Source organism: Carya illinoinensis, chromosome 3 (genome assembly GCF_018687715.1).
Source record: "Carya illinoinensis cultivar Pawnee chromosome 3, C.illinoinensisPawnee_v1, whole genome shotgun sequence".
Taxonomy (NCBI): Eukaryota; Viridiplantae; Streptophyta; class Magnoliopsida; order Fagales; family Juglandaceae; genus Carya; species Carya illinoinensis.
In genome coordinates this window covers 28,120,951-28,145,391 of record NC_056754.1, presented here as the reverse complement: position 1 = coordinate 28,145,391, position 24,441 = coordinate 28,120,951, and the positions used below count along the sequence as shown (strand labels likewise).

Below are 24,441 nucleotides of genomic sequence, written 5' to 3'. Positions count from 1 at the left end.
ATGTTACATTATCTGGACACAGATCGATCGCAGTTGTTGTTTGATTAGATTAGTGAGAGATCAGTTTTGGTTGCCTCATATGTTGCTCCTAGTGGGTGTGGAGGCTAGGGTGGTAGAAGTGCACGTGGGGGATGTAATGCCAAAGGTAATCACTCTTTAGGTCGAGAATCTCGTAAGTGCACCTATTGTGGTCGCACTAACCACTCGGTGGACTATTGTTGGGATCTACATGATAGACCATCTGGGTCCATTAGTTAGACCATTTTCCAAGATGCTACATCACAGTTAACGAGCTCCAACCCGGCTCTAGATATGATTACCATATCGAAGGATGAGTATGATTAGTTTTTGGATTGCACATGGGCTTCATTTTCCACAACTACTTTTGCCCACTCAGGTATAACATCCACATATCTTGTCTCATCCACTCAAGATCTATGAATCATCGATTCATGAGCTAGTGAAAACTTAACCGGTTTGTCTTATTCCTTATCTAAGGTAGATACTGCAACATCTCCAAAAAATGTCACTCTTGCTTAAGTTACAGACATTGGATCCACTAAGCTCATTGACTCTATATCCTTGTCATTTGTTCTATATGCTCCTAGTTTTCCCTTTAGTTTATTGTCCATTAGTAAGATTACTCAAAAACTTCAATATTTAGTGAGTTTTTATCCCTCTTCATGTATCTTTTAGGATCTCAAGACTAGGAATAAGATTGGTATAGGGCATGAAGCTAGCAGTCTGTATTATCTTGATGTTCAATAGTCACCCACTTGAGCCCTTACATCCTCCTCATCATTTGCTTATGAATGGTACTGTTGTCTTGGTCACCACTCTCTTTCCCTTTTGAAGCGTGAAGTTAGGAATCTGGGAAATGTGTCTCCATTTCCTTGTGAAGCATGTCAACTTAGTAAATATCATCGTGTGTCTTTTGTACCTCAAATTTATAAACGAGTATCGATTCCTTTTGAATTGGTACACTCTGATATATGGGGACCAATCAATATTGAATCAAACAAGTTTCAATATTTTGTTACATTTGTTAATGACTACTCTCATGTGACATGGCTATTTTTTATGAAGGCAAGATCTGAACTTCTTTCTATATTCAAAGTGTTTTGGAAAGAAATTAAAACTCAATTTAATGAAAAAGTTCAAGTTTTGCATCCTGATAATGTTAGAGTATATCAATCTAGTGCCTTTGCTACTTAAGTAATAAAGGAATTGCTCATCAAACTCTATGTGCTTATACACCCCAACAAACTGGGGTGGCGGAATGCAAAAATCATCATTTGTTAGATGTAACCTGAGGACTTTTATTGTACATGCATGTTCCTGAATGATTTTGGAGTGATGATGTTCTTACTGCTTGTCACCTTATTAACCATATGCCTTTATTAGTTTTTGATAGTTCCTCTCTGCTCCATCTTGTTCCCTTCATCTTCTCCATTTTCTCTCCCTCTCAAAATCTTTGGATGTGTTTGCTATGTTCATAATCTTGGCCTTGATTTTAATAAGCTTGATCCACGTTCTACCAAGTGTCTCTTCGTTGGTTATTTCCAGACTCAAAAAGGATATCACTGCTATAGTCCTGTTCTTAGGCGCTACTTCATGAGTGCTGATGTTACCTTTTTTTGAGACCATACTCTATTTCTCGAACCCATTTTCGAGTATTGAGTGTGATCTTCTACCATTACCTACTCTTACACTTTCTCCTTCACTCACCCAACCTTACCCAACTCTCCTCAATGCTTTCCCCAGTTCCTATACAAGTTTACTCACGTCGCTTGCGGCTGCGAACTCTCATGCCTTCTCCACCTATTGCTCTCTGCAAAGGTACTCGTTCTTGTGTTACTCAATATCCGATTAGCAAATTCGTTTCATATCATGCCTTATCTCCTTCATTCTCATGTTTTACCTTTCAACTTTCAAAACTTTATGTTCCTAAGACAGTTTAGGATGCTTTATCTAGTCCGGGATGGTGGACAGTCATGAAAAATGAAATGAATGCCTTTCACCATAGCGGGACATTGGACCTTGTTCCAATACCACCTGACAAACAACTTGGTGGCTGTAAATGGGTATATATAATCAAATTCCATCCTGATGGTTATGTGGAATGTAGTCGATAAACAAGAGAGAGAGAGAGAGAGAGAGAAAACTGTATTATGTTTTATTAATGAATAATCAACTATACATATACAAGTAGTGACCATATACCCTCTCACTATACATTTAATTACAATATGTATTCCAACACTCCCCCTCAAGCTGGGGCATATATATCATATAAACCTAGCTTGGAACAAATAAACTTTAGCCGACTATGACAAAGTGGTTTGGTAAACACATCTGCAAGTTGATCAGCAGACTTCACAAAGGGTGTAGAGATGTCACCACTGAATATCTTATCTCGAATGAAGTGAATCAATCTCAATGTGTTTAGTCCTCTCATGGAATATAGGATTAGACGCAATATGTACTACAGCTTGATTATCACAAAATAACTGAAGGGGGACAGGATCTGGAAACCCAATCTCATGAAGAAAGTGTTGCAACCATGTCAGCTCACTTGCAGTGTGAGCCATTGCTCTGTATTCGGCCTCTGCATTAGATCGAGCTACTACTGTTTGCTTCTTACTCTTCCATGTAACCAAATTACCTCCTACAAAGGTACAATATCCAGTAGTCGATCTTCTATCTGAAGGAGATCCTGCCCAATCAGCTTCTGAAAAAGCTTCAATTCTAAGATGCCCATTTGGTCCATACAACAACCCAAGGCCAGGAGCTCGCTTAAGATACCGAAGAATATGGATTATAACATCCCAATGTGAGACCCTAGGCGTTTGTAGAAATTGGCTCAGTACACTTACTGCATAAGAAATATCAGGTCTAGTGATAGTCAGATAATTTAATTTTCCAACAAGTCTTTGATACTGACCTGGATCTCCAAACAACTCACCTTCTCTTTCAAGAGTTTACGATTTGGATCCATAGGAGTGTCAATAGGCCGTGCACCCAACATACCAGTTTCTTCCAAAAGATCAAGCACATATTTTCTCTGAGATAGGTTGATACCTTTTTTAGATCTACTAACTTCGATTCTAAGAAAGTATCTAAGTTTACTCAAGTCTTTTGTCTGAAACTGATCATGTAAAAATTGTTTCAGCCTGACGATTCCAGTTGAATCACTCCCAGTAATTACAATATCATCTACATATACAATCAATAAGATATGACCTGCATCACTATGCAGATGAAATACCGAGTGGTCTGTTTGGCATCTATGAAGACCAAATGCCATTACACTATCAGAGAACCTCCCAAACCATGCTCGAGGAGATTGTTTCAAACCATATAATGCATTTTTTAACTTGCAAACTGTACCTCGACACTCCCCCTGAGCAACAAAACCAGGTGGTTGCTCCATATACACTTCCTCATTTAAGTCACCATGTAGGAATGCATTTTTAACATCCAACTGAAATAAGGGTCGATCCAAATTAGCAGCAAGAGAGATCAATACCCGAACAAATGAAATTTTAGCAACGGGAGAAAAAGTCTCGTCATAATCAATGCCATAAATTTGAGTGTAACTCTTAGCTACCAGCCAAGCTTTCAGACGTTCCACAGTGCCAGTAGGATGGAATTTGACTGTGTATACCCATCTACAGCCAACAGATTGTTTTCCAGGCGGCAGAGGAACAAGATCCCATGTTCCATTATGGTGAAGAGCATCCATTTCATTTTCCATGGCTGTCCTCCATCCTGGATCAGATAAAGCATCCTGAACTGTCTTAGGAACAGAAACTTTTGACAATTGAGAAGTAAAAGATGAAAAAGATGGAGATAATGCATGACAGGAGACATATTGGCTAATCAGATGTTGAGTAACACAAGAACGAGTACCTTTTCAGAGAGCAATAGGTGGAGATTCTGAAGTACTGAGTAACTCAGGGTTTGAAGACGGAGACAAAGTTGGTGGAGGCAAGGGAGCTAGGGTCCGTGAGCGACGCGAGTACACCTGTAGAGGGACAAGAGAAGGCATTGAAGGAGGTTGGATAATAGTGGGTGACTGTGGAGGAGAAAGGGTTAGAGTAGGTAATGGTAGAGGATCACACTCAACAACCGAAGACGTGTCTGAGAAATAGGGTATGGACTCAAAAAAAGTGACATCAGCACTTGTGAAGTAGCGTCGAAGAGCAGGACTATAGCAGTGATATCCTTTTTGTGTTCGGGAATAACCAACAAAGAAACACTTGGTAGCACGTGGATGAAGTTTATCAAAGCCTAGGCCAAGATTATGAACATAGCAAACACACCCAAAGATTTTGGGTGGAAGAGCAAAGGTTGGCAATGAGGGAAACAAAATTGAGAAGGGAGAGGAGCCATCAAGGACAGATGAAGGCATACAATTCATAAGGTGACACGCAGTAAGAATACCATCACTCCAAAAACGTTTAGGAACATGCATGTGCAGTAAAAGAGCTCGAGTTACATCTAACAAATGACGATTTTTACGTTCAGCCACCCCATTTTGTTGGGGTGTGTAAGGACATGAAGTTTGATGAACAATTCCCTTATTGCTTAAGTAAGCAGCAAAGGCATTAGATTGACATTCTTTAGCATTGTCAGAACGCAAAACTTGAACTTTTTGTCCAAATTGAATTTTAATTTCTTTTTGAAAGACTTTGAATATGGAAAGGAGTTAAGATCTTGCTTTCATCAAAAATAACCATGTCATACGAAAATAGTCATCAACAAATGTAACAAAATATTGAAACTTGTTTGATACAATGTTGAATGGTCCACATATATCAGAATGAACCAATTCAAAAGAAGAAGATGCTCGATTATCAACTCGAGGTACAAAAGACACACGGTGGTGTTTACTAAGTTGACATGCTTCACAAGGAAATGGAGACACATTTCCAAAATCCCTAACTTGACGTTTCAAAAGTGAAAGGGATGGGTGTCCAAGACGGCAATGCCATTCAAAAGCGGAGGAGGAAGTGAGGGCTCGAGTGGGTGACTGCTCGACGTCGAGGTAATACAGACCACCAATTTCATGCCCCGTACCAATCTTCTTCCCCATCTTGAGATCCTGAAAAATACATACAGAAGGAAAAAATGTCACAAAACATTGAAGGTTTTGAGTGATTTTACTAATGAACAGCAAGCTAAAGGGAAAACTAGGAGCATATAGAACGGATGACAGGGATATAGACTCAGTGTGCTTGGTGGATCCAATGCCTGTAACTTTAGCAAGAGAACTATTAGCAAGAGTAACACTCTTGGGAAATGACATAGTACCTAACTCAGATAAGGAATGAGACAAACCAGTTAGATGTTCATTAGCTCCTGAATCGATGATCCATGGATTTTGGGTAGACGAGACAAGACATGTAGATGCTGTACCTGGTTGGGTAAGAGTAGCTCTGGAAGATGAAGCCGCTTGTGTAACTAAAAATTGATCATACTCATCCTTTGATATGCTGATCATCTCTGGAGGCAAGTTGGAACTCGTTGCCTGTGATGTAGAGTCTTGGCAAATGGCCTAATTAGCGGACCCAGATGGTCTCCCGTGTAGATCCCAACAATAGTCCACCGAGTGGTTAGTGCGACCACAATGGGTGCAATTACGAGATCCACGACCTCGAGTACGGTTACCTCTGGCATCACGTCCCCCACGTGCACCTCTACCACCCCAGCCTCCATGCCCACCAGGAGCAACATAAGAGGCAGTTAAAGCGGATCTCTCATTATTATGGTTAGAAGATAACTGAGATCCAGGTCCAGATAATGTGGCTCGCTGGAGTCGGGAGAACACATCAGGAAAGGATGGGAACTGTGGGCTTGCCAGAATTTGTGAGCGAACCGACTCATACTCAGGTTTTAAGCCAACTAGAAACCGAACAACGTTGAACTCTTCACGTTGTTTTAGCATAATTGAAACATCAGAAGTGATAGGTTGATAAATTTTGAGTTCTTCACATATACCCATCACTTTAGAGTAATACTCTTCTAGACCCAAAGCACCCTGTTCCAATCCAAAAAATTGTTGACACAACTCATAAATACGAGTTGGGTTTTCAACACCCGAGTACATTTGTTTGAGATGCCTCCATATCTCCTGATCAGTGTCAAAGTGTACTAAACTAGCACAAATATTAGGCTCAATACTAGTCAACATCAATGAGCAGATTTGAGCATCTTCTTGCTCCCATTGAGCAAAGGTAGAACTAGTTGACTCAGGCATTGAATCAACCAAGTGGGTACGATGAAGGCCCTTACCTTTCAAGAACATTTCAACAGATTTTGACCATAGTATGTAATTCTTTCCATTCAATTTCACCGTAGTCATAGGCATGTTAACGTTTGGTGCAATAGATAATGACTCAAACTTAGCTTCCATGGAGAAAAATACGAGAATATGGATCAAAAACAAACAAATACACGTTGGAAAAATAGAAACCAGCTTAACAACCCAAATCTTGGATCTGTACGGGTCAAAAACAGTTTGGAAAAGTAGAATTAGGACCTGAACTGGCCTGTATCGGGTCTGAACCGACCTGTATCGGCCCTGTTTCGGTCTGTTTCGGCCCTGTTTAGGTCTGTTTCGGCCTGTATCGGCCCTGTTTCGGCCTGTATCGGTCTGAACCGATTCTGTTTCGCCGGAACCGGCCTGTATCGGGTCTGAACCAGCCTGTTTCGGCCGGTACCGGATTCGGGCGTATCGGATTCAAGAATGAATCAGAAAACGCGAATAAGTTATTCCTAACCCGGAATAAGTTATTCCTAACCCTGATGCCAAACAAGTGCTATTCCAGATAGGAATAGGTTCTTATTCCAGATTGGGGGCATGCACAACCACGGATAAGATAGCAAAAGACACTACGAATAGCCAAAAACTTGCAGCCAAACATACTTGGACTCTTCCTCCGGCCGGCGATACACAGTCCTTTCGGCAGCCGATGGAGACGAAAATTCACCGGAGTGGACAGAGGACGCCGGCGACCTCGATTCTAGTGTCCATTACCGGAGATAACCCCTTATGTCACCGGAAAAGCACTTTGAAAGGGGCTGCCGGCTGAAACTTCAGCCAAAAATTTCACAGCACCACCAACAACCAACTACAACCACCAGCACCCGCCGGAAAAACACCACTAACCCGTCGTACAACCACAACCGACCACTCACCTCTCTGATACCATGTAGTCGATAAACAAGAGAGAGAGAGAGAGAGAGAGAGAAAACTGTATTATGTTTTATTAATGAATAATCAACTATACATATACAAGTAGTGACCATATACCCTCTCACTATACATTTAATTACAATATGTATTCCAACATGGAATGTTCGAAAGCCCGTTTGGTCGCTAAGGGTTATACTCAAATCAAACATATGGCATTGATTACGAGAAGACCTTCTCCCCAGTTGCCAAAGTCTCTTTTTTTTAGGTGTTGATCTCTCGTGCTGCTAATTTAGATTGACCCTTATTTCAACTGGATGTTAAAAATGCATTTCTACATGGATACTTGCATGAAGAAGTTTATATGGAACAACCACCTGGGTTTGTTGCTTAGGGGGAGTATCAAGGTACAACATGCAAGTTAAAAAAATGCATTACATGGTTTGAAAAAATCTCCTCGAGCATGGTTTGGGAGGTTTTCTAATGCTGTTTTGGCATTTGGTTTCCATAGATGCCAAATAGACCATTCGGTATTTCACCTACATAGTGATGCATGTCACATTTTGTTAGTTTTATATGTGGATGACATTGTAATTACTAGGAGTGACTTTGCTGGAATTGCTAGGCTAAACAGTTTTTACATGATCAGTTTCAGACGAACTACTTGTGCAAGCTTAGATATTTCCTTGGAATTGAAGTTATTAGATCTAAAAAAGGTATCAACCTATCTTAGAGGAAATATGAACTTGACCTTCTAGTGAGCTGACATGGTTGCAACACTTCCTCCAATAAATTGGATTTCCAGCTCCTGTTCCTCTTCGGCTATTTTGTGATAATCAAGTTGCAGTGCATATTGTCTCTAATCTTGTGTTTCATGAGAGGACTAAACACATAGAGAGATTGATTGTCACTTCATTCGAGATAAGATACCTAGTGTTGACATTTCTACACCTTTTGTAAAGTCTGCTGATCAACTTGCAGATTGTTTATTAAGTCATTGTGCTGTAGTCGGTTAAAACTTATTTGTTTCAAGTTGGATTTATATGATATATATGCTCCAGCTTGAGGGGAAGTGTTAGAGGACCTGGTTGTAGGACATGCTTGTAATTAGTGTAACTTGTGAGGATATAATTTTCAATTGTATGTAGTATATATAATATGGTACATCAGTGAATAAAGTATAAAGTAAGAGATTCTTTCCATATGTTTCTACAGGAACTATCAGTCTGCTCCATTGTGGAAGATGATCTCATCTTGCTTATTATTGTGTCTATGGAGAGAAAGAAATGAGTGCAACTTTGATGATTGGAAAAGATAGGTGTCATAGCTTGAAGTCTTTTGTTCTTAACACCCTTTACTTCACTAGAATGATGTTGTCTTTCTATTTTGACTTCTGTAGAATTTCTAGCTCTTTTACCTTTTGCTTGTTAGGTTGATCTCTTATATGCTTTTTGTGTATTAAGACAACTCCTTTTTTCATCGTTAGTAAAATTCTATCTTTCTCTAAAAAAAATATGGATGAGCCCCACGAGTTTTGTTGCAAGTTTAGAGAATTAATGCCAAGAGTGGCTTGAGTTCTTTTTTCAATAATTGGTTGCTGAATTTTGGGTGGACAGTTTCCATGTATTGCTTCACTTCAATTAGGTCCTGCATGATATCTTTGTTTTCCCATTAATACCAGATGTTAGGTCCTGTGTATTATCTTTGTTTTCCTCTTGTAAAGGCTTTGCCTCCTTCTTGAGCCTCTCTATGCATTAGTCATATATCAAAAAGCAAAAGCAAATCTTCAAGATTAGACTTGATTTAGCCGCATGTTTTGAATCTCCAGGTCAGCATCCTCGATGTCAGATGTATCGCTGTGTCTAGAAGTGGAGAAGAATTGGAATAGTATTTATTATGTTTTTAAAATAAGGTACAATCCATGTCTTATAGACTACAAGAATAAGCTAAAAGGAAAGAATAACAATAGGAAAGAATGACAATTGCTAACAAATATCCTAGAATATCTCCTAAGAATGAGGAACGCTTCTAACAGGTGTCTCCTACACCCTCTAATTCTCGGAGACCAATAGGGACTCGCCACGTAAGGTATTTATTAAAACCCACGGTGAAACGCGCAACAGGTGAGCTGAAAACACATCCCACACTCTGCTTCATTTCTCGGAAAAAAAATCCCTAGCCTCTCTCTCTCCTTCCCTCTCTCTGCCCTCATTTTCTCTTGAGAAACCGATTTCCCACTGTTGGCGCATGTTCCTGAATCCTCTCTGCATACAGCATACGTACGCTGCTTTGAAGCTTGAATAAGACTACTGGAACTAGTTTAAAAGTAAAGCCTGGTACTTTGGTATGGGAAAAAAAGGTAGGTGTTTTCCAGATTCCATAAATGCAAACCCCATCTGCAAAGAGGGACCCAAGAAATCACATCATTTAACCTTTGCATCTAAAGGGTACGTACATGAGGGCATCTTTAAATTATTATGTTGGAGTTTATTATTAGTTAAGATAAGTGAAACGATTCATGCTAATCTTTCATATGCATTGCACTCCTGATCAATGATTGCAGTATGTGTAACAATCAATCTTTGACCAGTCTTTGCATCAAAACCGATTGAGCTTTCCAGATTTTGATAAAAAGATGATGCTTTCGGCTCTGCAAGTTGGTGAGATATATATGGTCCTAGCTAGCTATGGAGTTTAGGAATAGGTATTTGGAACAGATAAAGCATACAAAATGCTATTTTCCATATGGTAGGAATAGAGGTATAAATCCATAGTGAATATTCTAATCTGGAGAAAAGGTGAGGTTGAGGGTCAAACCTTCTATATATCTGTAGCTTTGGATAGCCTGAAGTTTGAAGCAGAAATAGAGAGAAAATGCAGAGCTTCGGTAGAGAGAGAGAACAATTCAAGGGAGACAGAGAGAGAGGGGGGGTTGGGGAGCGGGTCTCGAACTGATAGAAATTATTTTTTGTTTTTTAATTCCCTGCAGCGCGGCGATGAGGGGAGATAGAGGAGTGACGTGGCACTATTCTATTGGTCTTTGATAAATGAAGTTTATATGAAGCACCGGTGAAAAGTTTTTCTCCCTAAGAATATATCCTAGAATATCTCCTAAGAATATTTACATAATTACAGAAATTTCTCATATAATCCAGGGAGAGTTAACTGGATAAATTTGGAAACTTTCCAACACTCCCCCTCAAGCTGGTTTGAAGATGTCTTCCATAGCCAGCTTGCAGATCAAATTTTCAAATTGCTTCTTTGGTAGTCTTTTTGTAAGTATATATGCTACTTGTTCAATAGTAGAGATATAGGGTAAACAAATCAATCCACTGTCCAGCTTCTCCTCTATAAAATGCTTGTTGACCTCAACATGTTTTGTTCTATCATGAAGCACTGGATTGTGAGCAATGGCTATGGCAGATTTGTTATCGCAATACAGTCTAATAGGTAGTGGATAGGTGACTTTCAATTCTTCCAATAATTTTTTAATCCACAACACTTCATAAACTCCATGAGCAACTGCTCTAAATTCTGCCTCTGCACTACTCCTAGCTACCACATTTTGTGTTTTGCTGTGCCATGTAACCAAATTTCCACGAACTAAGGCACAATAACTAGAAGTTGATCTTTTATCGGTTATACTCCCAGCCCAATCTGCATCAGTGTATACCTCAACTTGTAGATTTTTATGGTATTCAAACAATAGAAATTTTCCTGGAGTTCCCTTCAAATATCTTTTGATTCTATAAACTGTATCAAAGTGGTCAAGCCCTAGCGAATGCATAAATTGGCTTACCATACTGACGTCAAAGGCTATGTTAGGACGTGTATGTGATAGATAAAGTAGCCTTCCAACTAATCGTTGGCACTGGTCTCTATTGGATACTTCTTCAGGCTTGGCAGGTTGTAGTTTAAGATTAGGCTCTATAGGTGTCTCAACTGCTTTACACCCTAGTAAACCTTTTCTCCAAGCAAGTCAAGCACATATTTTCTTTGTGAAACAAAAATACCTTTTCTTGACCTTGCAAATTCCATGCCAAGAAAATACTTCAAGTCACCCAAGTCTTTAATCTCAAATTCATTAGCAAGCATTTGTTTTAATTTCTCAAGTTCCTTCTTGTCATTAACTGTCAAAATAATATCGTCAACATAGACAATTAGAATAGCAACCTTCCCTTCACTTGAGTGTGCTTATAGAACATGGTTTGATAAGCTTGACCTAGGCAGTAACCATGACCCTTTACAGCCTTCCCAATGCGCTCAAGCCAAGCTCTCGAAGATTGCTTGAGCCCTTACGATGATTTTTTCAATTTACACATCATCTCTGCCAAGATTACCTTCAAAACCTGATAGTAATTCCATAAACACTTCATCCTCTAGATCTCCATTTAAAAAAGCATTATTTACATCCAACTGGTGTAAGAGCCAGTTAGAATGTACGGCAAAGGAGAGTAACACTCGGATTGAGTTTATAGATGATCATACTCGGATTTGTTGGGTATATTTGATGAATGGAAAATCTGAAGTTGAAATATTATTCAAGAATTTTTATAGTATGATTGAAAATCAATTTCATACAAAAATAAGCATACTTCGTACGGATGATGGTATAGAATATTTCAGCCAAGTTTTGGGAAATTTTTTGAAAGAAAGAGGGGGACTTGGCATCCCACAACAAAATGGCATTGCTGAAAGAAAAAATCGTCATTTACTTGAGGTTGCATGGGCTATAATGTCTTCTATGCATATTCCAAAATATTTGTGGGGGCATGCTATTCTAACTGCTTAATTGTTGTTACCTTATTAATAGAATGCCTACCCGTGTGCTGCAGTATGTCACTCCTTTGGCATGCCTAAAAAAATCCTTTCCTGATAATGAGATAATTTCTGATATGCCTCTAAAACTATTTGGATGTACTGCTTTTGTTCATATTCCAACTCATCTTTGATCTAAACTTGATCCTAGGGCTGAAAAATGTATGTTTCTTGGATATGCTCCCAATAAGAGAGGGTACAAATGTTTGAATCCAAAAATTCACATCAGTATGGATGTCATTTTTGTTGAAAATCAGTCATAACCAAACTTATCTTCAGGGGGAGAAAGAGAGTAGTGAAGATCAATTTTGGCAAACTTCTATTCCAATGCCTAATGTTTTCCTTGACATTGACATCCCTCTACAAAACATTCAAGGAACTGAAATTTTACTTAGTGAAAAAAATGGAAATCCCAATCTGCCTATACAAAGCATAAGTGAATAGCAAACGGGGGAAGAATTATACGGAATAATCCTTCTTCTGAGCTTTGTGTTTATACTAGAGGCAGGTATCGTTATAATACTAAGCATCATCCCACAATTTCAGAGCAGAATCAATCGTCACCTCCAAAAACTGGTGTAGCATCCAGACCCCAAAAGTGTGATTTATTTATTTATTGTTATTTTGATTTATTTCATTTTTTTTCTCTTTTTTTATTTTTATTTCCAGAATTTAACACTGGATCAGATTAAAAAGGGGTTTGTATTAGGAAGTTTCCTTATCGACATAGTTATCCTTCAGTTTCCAGTTTGAATAGATTCCTAGATTAGAACCAACACTCAAATTCAAACTCTATCCAATCTCCTGAAAACTCATGTAAAACCCTTTCCCTCACCTATAAAAACCCACCCAGAGACCCTCCAGAGATAAACACAAGAAACCTTATACATTAGGCCAATGTAACAGCCTCTGCAATGAAGATGCTTAACTCGCCGGAAACAGCCATAGAAAGCGCTGACCAGCCCAATCCCGTCGAACCCACTCCCTTCCGGTAAGCCCACGCCAGAATCTTTTCTCTCCCTCCACTTTTTTTTCGAATTGACAGCTTTCCCCTCTAATCTCTCACTCTCTCTTGGTCGCACCACCATTCCGAGGAGCCCAATCGAGTCCCCAATCACCTCCAACCACCCCAGAGCTGCCGTCGCCTCACCCTTCTTCCCGGTGAGTCTCTCGCAAGGTTCTTCCCTCTCTCAGAGCAGTCTTAATGGAATAGCCAAACATTAAAAATAAAAAAAAAAAAAAAAAATAGATGTGGAGAGCTATTGGGACAAAATCCAACCCACATTGGATTAGGCAAAGCATTTGAAAGTTAACTTTTGCTACAGTAAATCTGAAACAAAAGTCAAATTTGACGTATACTATAGATAAACCAAATATTTTTTTATTATTACTTTTAGCACGTTCTCTATCTTCTCTTGCATAGACATATCCCAAATATTATTCCATTTATTTCCCAGTAGTTTTAATTCATGACCCAAATAAAAACACATGACCCAAAAAACCATTTTTTTCCGGATAAGGTAGTAACCTTAGAGGGACCCTAAACATCACTATGAATCAAATAAAAAGGTTTTGATGCACTATAGCCTTTTGAATTATAAGGAACTCAATGACTTTTTGATAAATGGCAAACATCACAAGGAAGAGAAGTACAGTCCAAATTTTTAAACAGATTAGTCAACAAATATTTTAAATAAGAAAAACTAGGATGCCCTAATCTAAGATGCCAAAGCATTATTTGATCAAGCACAAGGATTGAATTAGTACTACCACTCAAGCCCTGAGCTTGTTTATTGCTTAATAGGGTATCATGAAAATAATAAAGGCCATCAATCATCCTAGCACTGACAATCATCGCCCCGGAGCTCTGGTCCTGAAATTCACAGTGATAATCAAAGAATATGATACAATAGCTAGAATCATGGGATAATTTACCAACAGACAGAAGATTGCAAGTAAGTTTAGGAACATGAAGGACAGATTTTAATTCTATTTTCCCGGAAATTCTAATTGAACCTGTTCCTACAATGGATGAAAAACTCCCATTTGCAATACTAACCTTTTTATTTCCGGGACAAGCATAATAAGATTGAAACAATTGAGATATACTGGTCATATGGTAGGATGCACCTGAATCAATAATCCTTGGTGCAAAGGCTAAAGAACTAGGATAGTCAATCGGCATATTACCTGTTTGGGCCAAGGAACCAATAGAAGTACTAGATATCGGATTGGATTTCAGCAGTTGAAGAAGTTGATCCATCTGCTATGAACTTAGAACATTGGTCTGGGCTTCATTTGCTCTACCAATCACTTGGTTGTTTCCAGGTCCAGGTTTTCTGCTCTTCCAATTTGCTAGTTTTCCATGTAGTTTCCAACAAGTTTCTTGGGTATAGAATGTCTTATTTGAGTCACACCATACTCGAGATTTTTATTGGGATATGACCGCTGTACAGAGGCATTAGTAGCAGCCAAAACAGTAGGATTAGCAGCAACCAAAGCCGAGTTCTCCACTGTTCCATCAGCCCCTTTTTTCTTTAGCATAACAGTCTGACGACAATCTTCATGTCTTACTTACAGCCAAGAATTTAAAAATTCTTACATTTTCCACCATCTTCTTGTTGTAGTTGCAATCATCAGGGCTCTTCCATTCATAATCATTGAATAGATCCAAGTCCTGCCACAGTCCCTTAAGGATATTAAAATACTTAAGTCACATTGTCTTCCCCTTATTGGGTCTTGCCAATTTTTTGTTGCAATTCATAAATCTGAGAATAATTTTTAAGGTCGGAATGCATTTGACTAACATTATCCCAGAGTTCTTTTGCAGTAGGATAGCACATGTAATTAGCGCTAATATCTTCATCCATTGCATTCACAAGCCAAAATCATGGAATTTTCAGCATCCCATATAGCATATGACCGGTCTGCTCTGTCAGGGGCCTTGGTTTCACCAGTAAGGTACCCAATCTTCCCTCTCCCACGGATATACATTCAAATTGATTGAGACCATCTCAAGAAGTTGGCTTCATTGAGACGGATATTTGGGATTTGGATTGAATTGGGTTCGGTATGGGCTACTTTGGTTTCAGTTTTGGTGTTGACCACAGGTTCAGGTCTGGCCATGGTGGAAGTTTCGGAAATATCAGACATAATGGAGGCTGAACAGGGTTAAGGCAATAAGCCCTAGGTTTAGAGGCTATGGCTGCCGAAAGCAAAATAAAACCAGGCTCTTGATACCATTTGGAAGTGGAGAAGAATTTGAATAGTATTTCTTATTATTTTAAAATAAGGTAAAATCCGTATGTCTTATAGACTACAAGGATAAGCTGAAAGGAAAGAATAACAAAAGGAAAGAATGACAATTGCTCACAAATTTCCTAGAATATATCCTAGAATATCTCCTAAGAATATTTACATAATTACAGAAATTTCTAGATAACTTTGGAAACTTTTGACACTATGTTCTGTATCTAAGTGGTCTTGAAGGTTTTTTTAATCATGCTGGTGACATCCTATGGAAAATTCCAGAGAGAGCGTTTCTACGTAAAAAAACTGCATGTGAGGGCTAGCCTTTCAGTCCAGCAAAGTAGACATTTAGTCTAATGATTATAATTTTTGCAGCTTGTGGAGCTCCTACAATCATGCGAGTATAGAACATTAGCTATTGGGGACGGTGGGAACGATGTGAGGATGATACAACAAGCTGATATTGGTGTTGGCATTAGTGGGAGAGAAGGACTGCAGGCAGCGAGGGCAGCTGATTATAGTATTGGGAGTAAGTTAATATATACCTGTCTATTCATGTCTGCTTTTGACACGCTTTCATATCTGGATGAAAAAGTTGCTCTAGAGAGAGTTTTTAGTTATTGACTTGTGTTACATGTGATTTTTGTCTCTGTGAGTGTGAGTCATGGTTGAAACTTGAATAACTTGAGTTTTTTATTTGTAGCATACAAATTTCTTTCAACATACACTTAGGTTTTATATTTCTGTAGGGAATGCAAAATGTTAGTTTCCATTCTTATCAATTTTGCATTATGAACATCCTTGATCCTACATTTGTATCGTGATTCTAAATTTTTGATGTATTAAATGGCTTTAAAATGAGTTCTCCATGGCTCTTCTTATTGTTGATGCCTGTCTGATGTTGAAAAACCACATACTTGAGCAGCTTTAGAGAAAACAATTCCCTTCTTATCGTAATTACAAAACAAGAAAAAAAAAAATCCCACCCCCCAGAACTATATGTTAAGTTGAGCTTCAAACGTATAAACTATTACCGAATGGTAACATTCTGACAGGCAGTGAGAACATCACTGTGCCAAATCAAGCTACTCGGTATCAGTTTGCAAGAGGTCAAGAATTAATAACATATTCTCAAATAATATGTTAAGCTTCTTTTTTTGATAAGTAAAGATAGTAATATGTTAAGCTTCTCAAAGTGGATTGTAATCAACCATGCATGCTAATCTAAGAATTTGATGAAGATCATGTACATCAAATCTTCTCGGGCAGGCATCTTTCTTGCTTGTGTTGTGTTGATGAATTTCATTTCAATTCCTGTCAAACCTAAAGATACCATGACTAGAAGATCCATTGAGCCAAAATATTTCATATTCTTACCCAAATAATGTACCACCTTTTGCACAATGTATTCTTGTTATCACTGAGATATTTTATCACCTTCAAATGTGATTCTTTTGTATTGGAAGTAAACCTTGCAAGCTTATTGGGGGTTGGCTGCATGGACCCTTTTATGCCATTTGGCTCATCTATAGCCATTTCTCTAGCTACCATATCTTTTTTGGGAATTTATGAAGGATGAATTTAGAATTACACTAGGAAAATGTTGTTAATATGTTGGCTTAACTTCTTTGACCGCAGTTGGTCATTTCAAGTTGAATAACCTTCTTTTCGTGTAACGTACACATGTTGATTGATGTTAGATCTTTTGTAATCGTATTACAATTATCTTGAAATGGTTTTATTGTCAACTTACATTAAGGTAGATAGTTTGTGTAATAATTTTCTATCCTATATGGGAGTTCATAAATTGAAACATAAAACTGCTTCTCTTGGTTTGTCAGAGTTCAGGTTTCTGAAAAGGTTGATACTAGTTCATGGACGGGACTCATATAATCGTACAGCGTTTCTGTCCCAGTATTCCTTTTATAAATCCCTACTATTATGTTTCATCCAAATCTTGTAAGTTTCCACATGCATTGGACCTTCTTTTACAAATTTTCATATTTTTTTTTTTTTCTGATGCATTGACGTTTGTGAAACTTTTTTCAGTTTCTCTTTTATCTCAGGTGTCTCCGGAACCAGTCTTTTCAATTCTATCAGCTTGATGGCTTATAATGTTTTCTACACTAGTATTCCTGTTCTAGTCAGTGTCCTTGACAAAGATCTTAGTGAGGAAACTGTGATGCAGCATCCACAAATTTTATTTTACTGCCAAGCGGGGAGGTTTGGCTTCATGGCGCCATCCTTATTTGTTTTTGTCCCATGTTTTGTATTTTTAACTGTTCTATTGGATAGAATTTGAACTTTGGCCGGATGGCAATTATGCTTCCTGTTGGTCAATAGTCATCAAACTCACTAAGCACCGTTTGCTAAACAGGCTTCTAAATCCTAGCACATTTGCTGGATGGTTTGGGCGATCTCTCTTCCATGTGAGTTGTGTTTGGTAGCTTAAGTCTTTTTTTTTTTTTTTCCTTTTACTGTTGTTGCAGCCCTGGTTTTTCAGTTTACTATGAGTATATTTTCTTTCCCTTTTGGTGTTTGTCTGGTTAATTTCTTCTCTGCTAAAGTGGGCCCCACTGGTTTCTTTGCTCAATGTAATGATGCTTGGAAATAAGAACCAAATTCTCTCTCCTTTTCCTGTTTTTTGGTGCTTCTCTTGTATACCTCATGTATACAAAGAATTTGCACCTCCTCTTTGCATTATTTTTATAAATTCATTGCTCATCTAAAAAATATAGTTCACATCATTTCATTTCATCATGACTGTAAGATATTTATTCCTATTATCAAACCTGACTTGATAATACCTGTTACTTTTACCTATTCATGCATTTATTTTTTTTTTTTAATGTGCTATCTCCTGCAGGCTGTTGTGTTTGTAATCAGCATAAATGCATATGCCTATGAAAAAAGCGAAATGGAAGAGGTTTCAATGGTGGCACTCTCTGGATGTATTTGGTTGCAGGCCTTTGTTGTGACATTGGAAACCAAGTAAGCTTCAATCTCATTGGCCTTGGTTGCAAATGCCAATGTCAATTTAGTCCTCTGAACTAAAAAAGTGGCCTTATCTATTGGCGTTGGTAGTCTTTTTTGAGAAATTGTTCTGGTGTAAAACGGTTTCTAGAAATTGTTTTTCTATTATTTATTTATTTATTTTTGGCATAATCCAGTTTTTGGTGCCATTGAAATCTGCTAGTTAATGGACATGCTTTTGTGGCTAGTGGAAAATTATCATTGTCTCTCTCTCTCTCTCTCTCTCTCTCTCTCTCTCTCTCTCTCTCTCTTTTTGTATTAATAATAGGCATAGCCAATGTACACAAGATGGTATACAAGAGAAACCTATTTAAGAAGGAGAAAAGGAAAGAAGAAAATCATGCAGGTCTAGACCATTAAAGTCTATAGCTATGGCCCATATAAAAAACGTTCTAACAAAAAGAGAGCTAAGATCCTCAAAAGATTGCTCCTTGTCTTTGAACGTCCTATCATTCCACTCTTGCCATAAGCACCATAGAATGCAGATAGGGATCATCTTCCACACAGCTTTGATTTGTGGATTAACCTAGATTTGTCCAACAAGCCAAAAGTGCCTCCACTGTGGTGGGCATAACCGACACTACCTCTAGTCTGCTGAACACCTCAACCCATAACACTCCAGCAACATCAGAATGCAATAGAAGATGATCAATAGTTTCATTGCTCTTCTTGCACATGCAACACAATTTTATTGTGGTCGCCCCATGTCTTCGCAAGTTATCCGTCGTCAAGTTCTTTCCCAATGAAGCTGTCCATGCAAAGAAAGTCGCTTTTGGAGGCGCCTTATTACGCTAGATCCTCTTCCATGGAAACTGAGTGTTCTGCACCCATGTGAGTGCCTTATAGAACGATCGAACCGAGAATGTCACCTTCTGGTACCCACCACAACTTATCATTTCCTTGGGTGGTCGGTCTCACAAGTACAAAAGTCGAAAGAATTCCTCAAAACTACCAACCTCCCAATCTTATGCCGCCCTGCTGAAGATTATGTTCCACTGTATTTGATCCTTAACTATCACCATGAGATCAGCCACTGAAGCTTCTTTTGCACTATATTATCATTGTCTCTCTCACTCTCTTAGGTCTTTCTAGCGCCCCCCCCCCCCCCCCCCCTACTTCCTTCATCTCTCTCCTCTCTCAAAATTCTCTGTTCCACCTTCTCTAAATCAGCGCCACCTCCCTTCTCTTCCCCATCCTTCATTCAGATTTCCTCCATACACAAATGGGCTGCTGCAGCCACTCGAACCCACCTTTTCGATCAATCCCCAACCTTACTGCCAGCCAATGTCACAAGGAAACATCTAAACTCAATTGCTTCTAACCAAATGCCGTTACACATCCTAGTCACAAAAGCCTTCTATTGTCGATTCAGACTTGCCCAGGATAGATCGGTTCTATTTGACCTCAACCAAACCTGCACTATTTTAAAATCAACTCTTGCAGAATCCGGCAAGTCTCTTCAAAACTTTCATGTTCTCTTGTCTGGTCTCCTAGACCAATAATTCCCTCATTTCTCTCCCATCCCCACTGCCACTAGCCCCCGTCTTTTGATGTTTTTTTAATGTATTTACAAAAATTAGAAAACCATTTTAGGTTGATTCTCAATGTTCTGACCAAACAATGGAAAAGAAAGCTGTGATGGCGTTTCCTCAATCGCAGAAAAATGTCCACTCTTTTGTACTGAAATGATTGGTATTGCTCATTATGCTATGCCCCAGAAGCTTTGCTCAAAAATGCTGATTATTATTTGTCTTCTCTAAGTGCTTGAACTCGTTTTTGGTGCATGCAGCTCCTTTACAATACTGCAACACATTGCCATATGGGGGAATTTGGCTGCCTTTTATATTATCAACTGGATCTTGAGTGCCCTTCCATCATCGGGGTGCATACCATCATGTTTCGGTTGTGTACACAACCATCTTATTGGTCAACTGTGTTTGTAAGTTTCTTTTCAAGTTTATGTTTGTTTCATTTGCCTTTTTTGTTGGGGATCTGGGAGGAGAGGGAAGGGGGGGGGAGTGAAAGTCGTCTCTCCAGACAGAGAGTAACTACATCTTGCCTGTCCTCATGGTACATGGACAACCCCTGGATTTTTGTTTGTTTTCCTATTCTTTTCTTATCAGAAATGAGGTTTATATTGTAGCTGTTTTTGTTTTGGGCAAATGATGACTGCATCTTTTACTATGATTTGGCTACCCCTTGTATGGTCTCCCAAGAGATGAACCATCCATTCGCTCTCTTGTTTGACTAGTAAGGCATTGTGTTTTTCAAACCTGAACATATGCTCTTTAGATTCATTGATTAACCACCCATGTTAATCAAAGGACTAGATGGCTTTCAATAACAATTTCAGACAAAAAAGAAAAAGAAAAAAGAACACAGGCACACAGGCCAGGCCACCCTCTCTGCGATGATGCAGTGACATGGTTGGTAACCTGAAAAGCCAGCCTAAGAGAGGCACATCGCAGAAGTGCCAAGACAGATTTTAGTACTGCAAATTTCTATACTGATGATGCTTCAATTGTATTGCAGCTCATGGTGGCAGCTGGGATGGGTCCAATTCTGGCTCTCAAGTACTTCCGATATACATACAGACCGAGTAAAATCAATATACTTCAGCAGGCCGAACGTATGGGTGGGCCTATTTTGTCTGTCGCAAGCATTGAACCACAACCAAGATCTTTAGAGAAAGATGTTTCTTCTTTGTCTATAACTCAGCCCAAGAATAGGAATCCAGTTTATGAACCTCTTCTATCTGATTCGCCAAATACTAGAAGGTCTCTTGGATCAGGAAAACCGTTTGATTTCTTTCAGTTGCAGTCCAGATTGTCTCCAAGCTACTCAAGCAATTGTAAAGACAACTGAATTATTCATTTTTTGGTAAAGACAAGCAATTATAGCTCATTTTTTGTCATAAACGAGCAGTATCTGTAGCTCGTGTAGGTGACTAGGAATCTTTATTCATCCAACTTGAAGAAAGAACAGTACATAGATAATGTTAAAATTTCTGGTATAAATGAATGACAGTGGTCACCGCAATGTTTTGGATACAGTTTCTGCCTTATGTAACTTGACGAGAAAATATATCAGAAGAGTCTGGTAAGAAGAATTAAGCTATTTTTGGTACTTGGATTGGCTGTATGAGAATTGTTCTGATTCCTAACGTGCTAGATTTATCATATAAACTAGTTTGGATTAGTGACAAGTTCATGCATCTTTTCTTGGCACTCTTGAATTCTTACTACGAAAAAAAACAAATGATTGGATGTGGCTACATTTAAGAATTGAAATGGGAATCCATTATAGTCTCAGTAATCTTTTGGAGCTTAGTGACAATCAAACCACCATTTTTCTTATGGAAGCTTCTGTTGGCTCTACCAGATCTCATAAGATGGCTGACATCACTGCCACATCAGTGCCCTACTGTGTTCTCTTCTATTATTTTCCTTGTAAAGTGCAGCTACAGTGATCTGACACACACGACCTTTTACAACTGTTTTCCCAACCAGATTTTTAAGGATACTCCATGCGTGATCCATCTACTTCGTGAAACCAGCATCTTCTCCAAGATCTGGGCATTATTGGTTGTACCTTTCGTTTTTAACTCAACTAGTTTTGGCCGTAAATCTCAGTCAAAGCTATTTAAAAAAAAAAAAAAAAAAAATCAATGTATATGTTGGTTGCCCTTTCAAAGGTGACATATTATTGACCAGAACCTGGGAGGTCATTTTTTGTACTGGGTTTCAAAAATCTCTTCTCGCCTATGCTCATGATTTGTGCATTTATCTTTGCAGATACGTCATACCCACTGCACTTCCCTTTTCCAAAAAAATGCAGGGGATATGATAGAAACACAAACAATGTTTTTTCCCTTGGGAATATGTATCAACTAAGCTACCAGCAGCGGCAACAACAGGAAAAATAAATAAATAAAATTACGATTTCCATTGGATTTAACTCTCAAACAAAGGAAGAAAAATCCATAACACAATCTACACAATGCATGTGTAGATCCTATTCATGGGTAAACCCTAAATCTTCAAATAATAAATACATACTCTTTCTTTTTCAAAATATTGGAAATATCTGGAAATTTTCACAAACAAATAAGATTCATACCACTTAAAATTTTCAAATTAGTACTTTCAGTCTTTTATTTTTTCAAAAAATAAACAAGACTCCAATCCAAAACTCAATCACCTTTAGCTTAGGCATTTGAAGAAGGATTTAGATCCCAACTCTCTCTCTCTCTCTCTCTCTCTCTCTCTCTCTCTCTCTCTCTCTCTCTCTCTCTCTCTCTCTCTCTTCCTGATAATTTGGAATAGAAGGAACAACAGCTCAATTACAAAGAATCAACTATACCCCAAGGGTGAAGGGAATCATGCCCTACAATGTATGGGGCTCTTGTCCCATGAATGTACAATGCATTCAATAGTTCCAATAAATGGAAAGGAAAAATGAGACCCACAAAGGTGAAGGGCAGGTAGGGGACCCCAAAGCCTGTCAATCATGGGTCATATTAGCATGGGTTGCTCCCCCCATCCCCACACCATTTTGTTGTGACAGTTGCAATCACTACCTACCCCAACATTGCACCTGCCCATATGTACAAAGAGCCCCTAACATGCAGAAAGATTTATTCCAAGAGCACATACATCCTTATCATGGAGTCGTTTCCCCCACCACCCTAGCTGTCTTGAGATAAGTTCCCCTCCTAGGAAACCAATAATATGATGCCTTCATCATCATAAGACTACTGCTACAGCTAAACTACCCCCGCGCTAGTACTGTTTCTGATTCAATTCTCGTCCACATCTCTCTAAATATATATATATATTACAATTATATAAAGAGATTATACAAAAATAAACTATTTATAAATTGACGCCGTTGCATAAGATCCATTAGATTTACTTATAAAAATAATTTTACGTTTGTTTGTGAGCTTATTTTTTTGTAATCTTTATAACTAAAATATTTCTCACCTATGATTATGATCAGCCTCTAAGCACATCCTTAATTATAGTCATTGTCAGGCATCTACAAGGGTTTGTAGATTATTCTTGATCTTTTGATAAAAGCAAGTGCTTTTTGGGTAGCATGCTGTTAATTAGCTTGTTTTTACAACTCTATTGGGGAAAAATAATATAAGATCTCAAAAGTACTTTCATCAAAGGTAGGCATTCACAACAGTTTACGTACGTACAATAAGAGTGAAGAGGCATTTGGAAGTAATTATTAAGCTATTTGAAAAATTGGGATGATCAATTGCTACGTATGCTTCGTATCTTTAAACTAAGAAAACTTTTACTTTGTATCTTACCAAAATTGATGCATTACGCCTTCAAGCAAAATTTGACTGTCAAGATTGTATTATTTTACTTATTTTCTTCTCATTATATTACTCTCAAAATCTCTAGGGTTGGCTTAAGTGGTAGAGGCCTTGGATTTGGGAGTATGCTCCCTTCAAGTCTAAGGTTTAAATCTCCTTAGGTGCAAACAGTCTCTAGAAAATATCGGATTTAGAGATTTTTTCTTGAAATTAACCGATGTGTATTTGTAACAAAATCCTTGCTAATTGCCTATGCACTCTTGGGATTAGTTGGAACTGAACACTTGATACCAATAATATATATATATATATATATATTAACAACCAAAATTGGTTTGAGGATGCAAAGCGTAAGTCTTTAATAGTTGGAGCCAAAAGGATGCATTGAGCCAATTTAAATAGTGTATTTTTCTTTCAAGAAAAAATATAAATACAACTATGGTTAGTTGTGTACAAGTGTACTATATATATGAGTAATGTTATATACTATACTTTCATCCTATTTTTATATCATTATTTAATATATGTGACAAATTGATAACAAATTAATTAATAAATGATCATCTAATAATAATAAATGTGTTTAATTTTATATAGTAGAATGACAATGAAATGGTAAAGTACTCGTGTATAGAATTTTTCTATATAAATGTGTGTGCGCGCGCATAGATTATACTTATAGTGTTCATTATTTTGTTTATAATTAAAATATGTATCTATTAGAAATTCAAATCCATTGCATACCCATACATGAATGAATAACAAATTTCTTTATATCAAAATGTATAATTAGTTATATATGTTAAAATTT

General features: G+C 38.0%; 1 protein-coding gene across 1 annotated transcript in view; it reads left to right on the top strand.

Annotated features, from left to right (window-relative positions):
- Positions 1-21,415, top strand: part of LOC122304025 (phospholipid-transporting ATPase 2-like) — an 85,701-nt gene extending 64,286 nt beyond the window's left edge. Inside the window, 8 exon segments of the mRNA XM_043116047.1 lie at positions 15,641-15,794; positions 17,107-17,224; positions 17,315-17,488; positions 17,643-17,694; positions 18,132-18,256; positions 20,088-20,179; positions 20,182-20,237; positions 20,831-21,415. Of these exon segments, the coding sequence (XP_042971981.1) occupies positions 15,641-15,794; positions 17,107-17,224; positions 17,315-17,488; positions 17,643-17,694; positions 18,132-18,256; positions 20,088-20,179; positions 20,182-20,237; positions 20,831-21,163 (1,104 nt within the window). The 3' untranslated portion in view covers positions 21,164-21,415.
- The last annotated feature ends 3,026 nt before the right edge of the window (positions 21,416-24,441 follow it).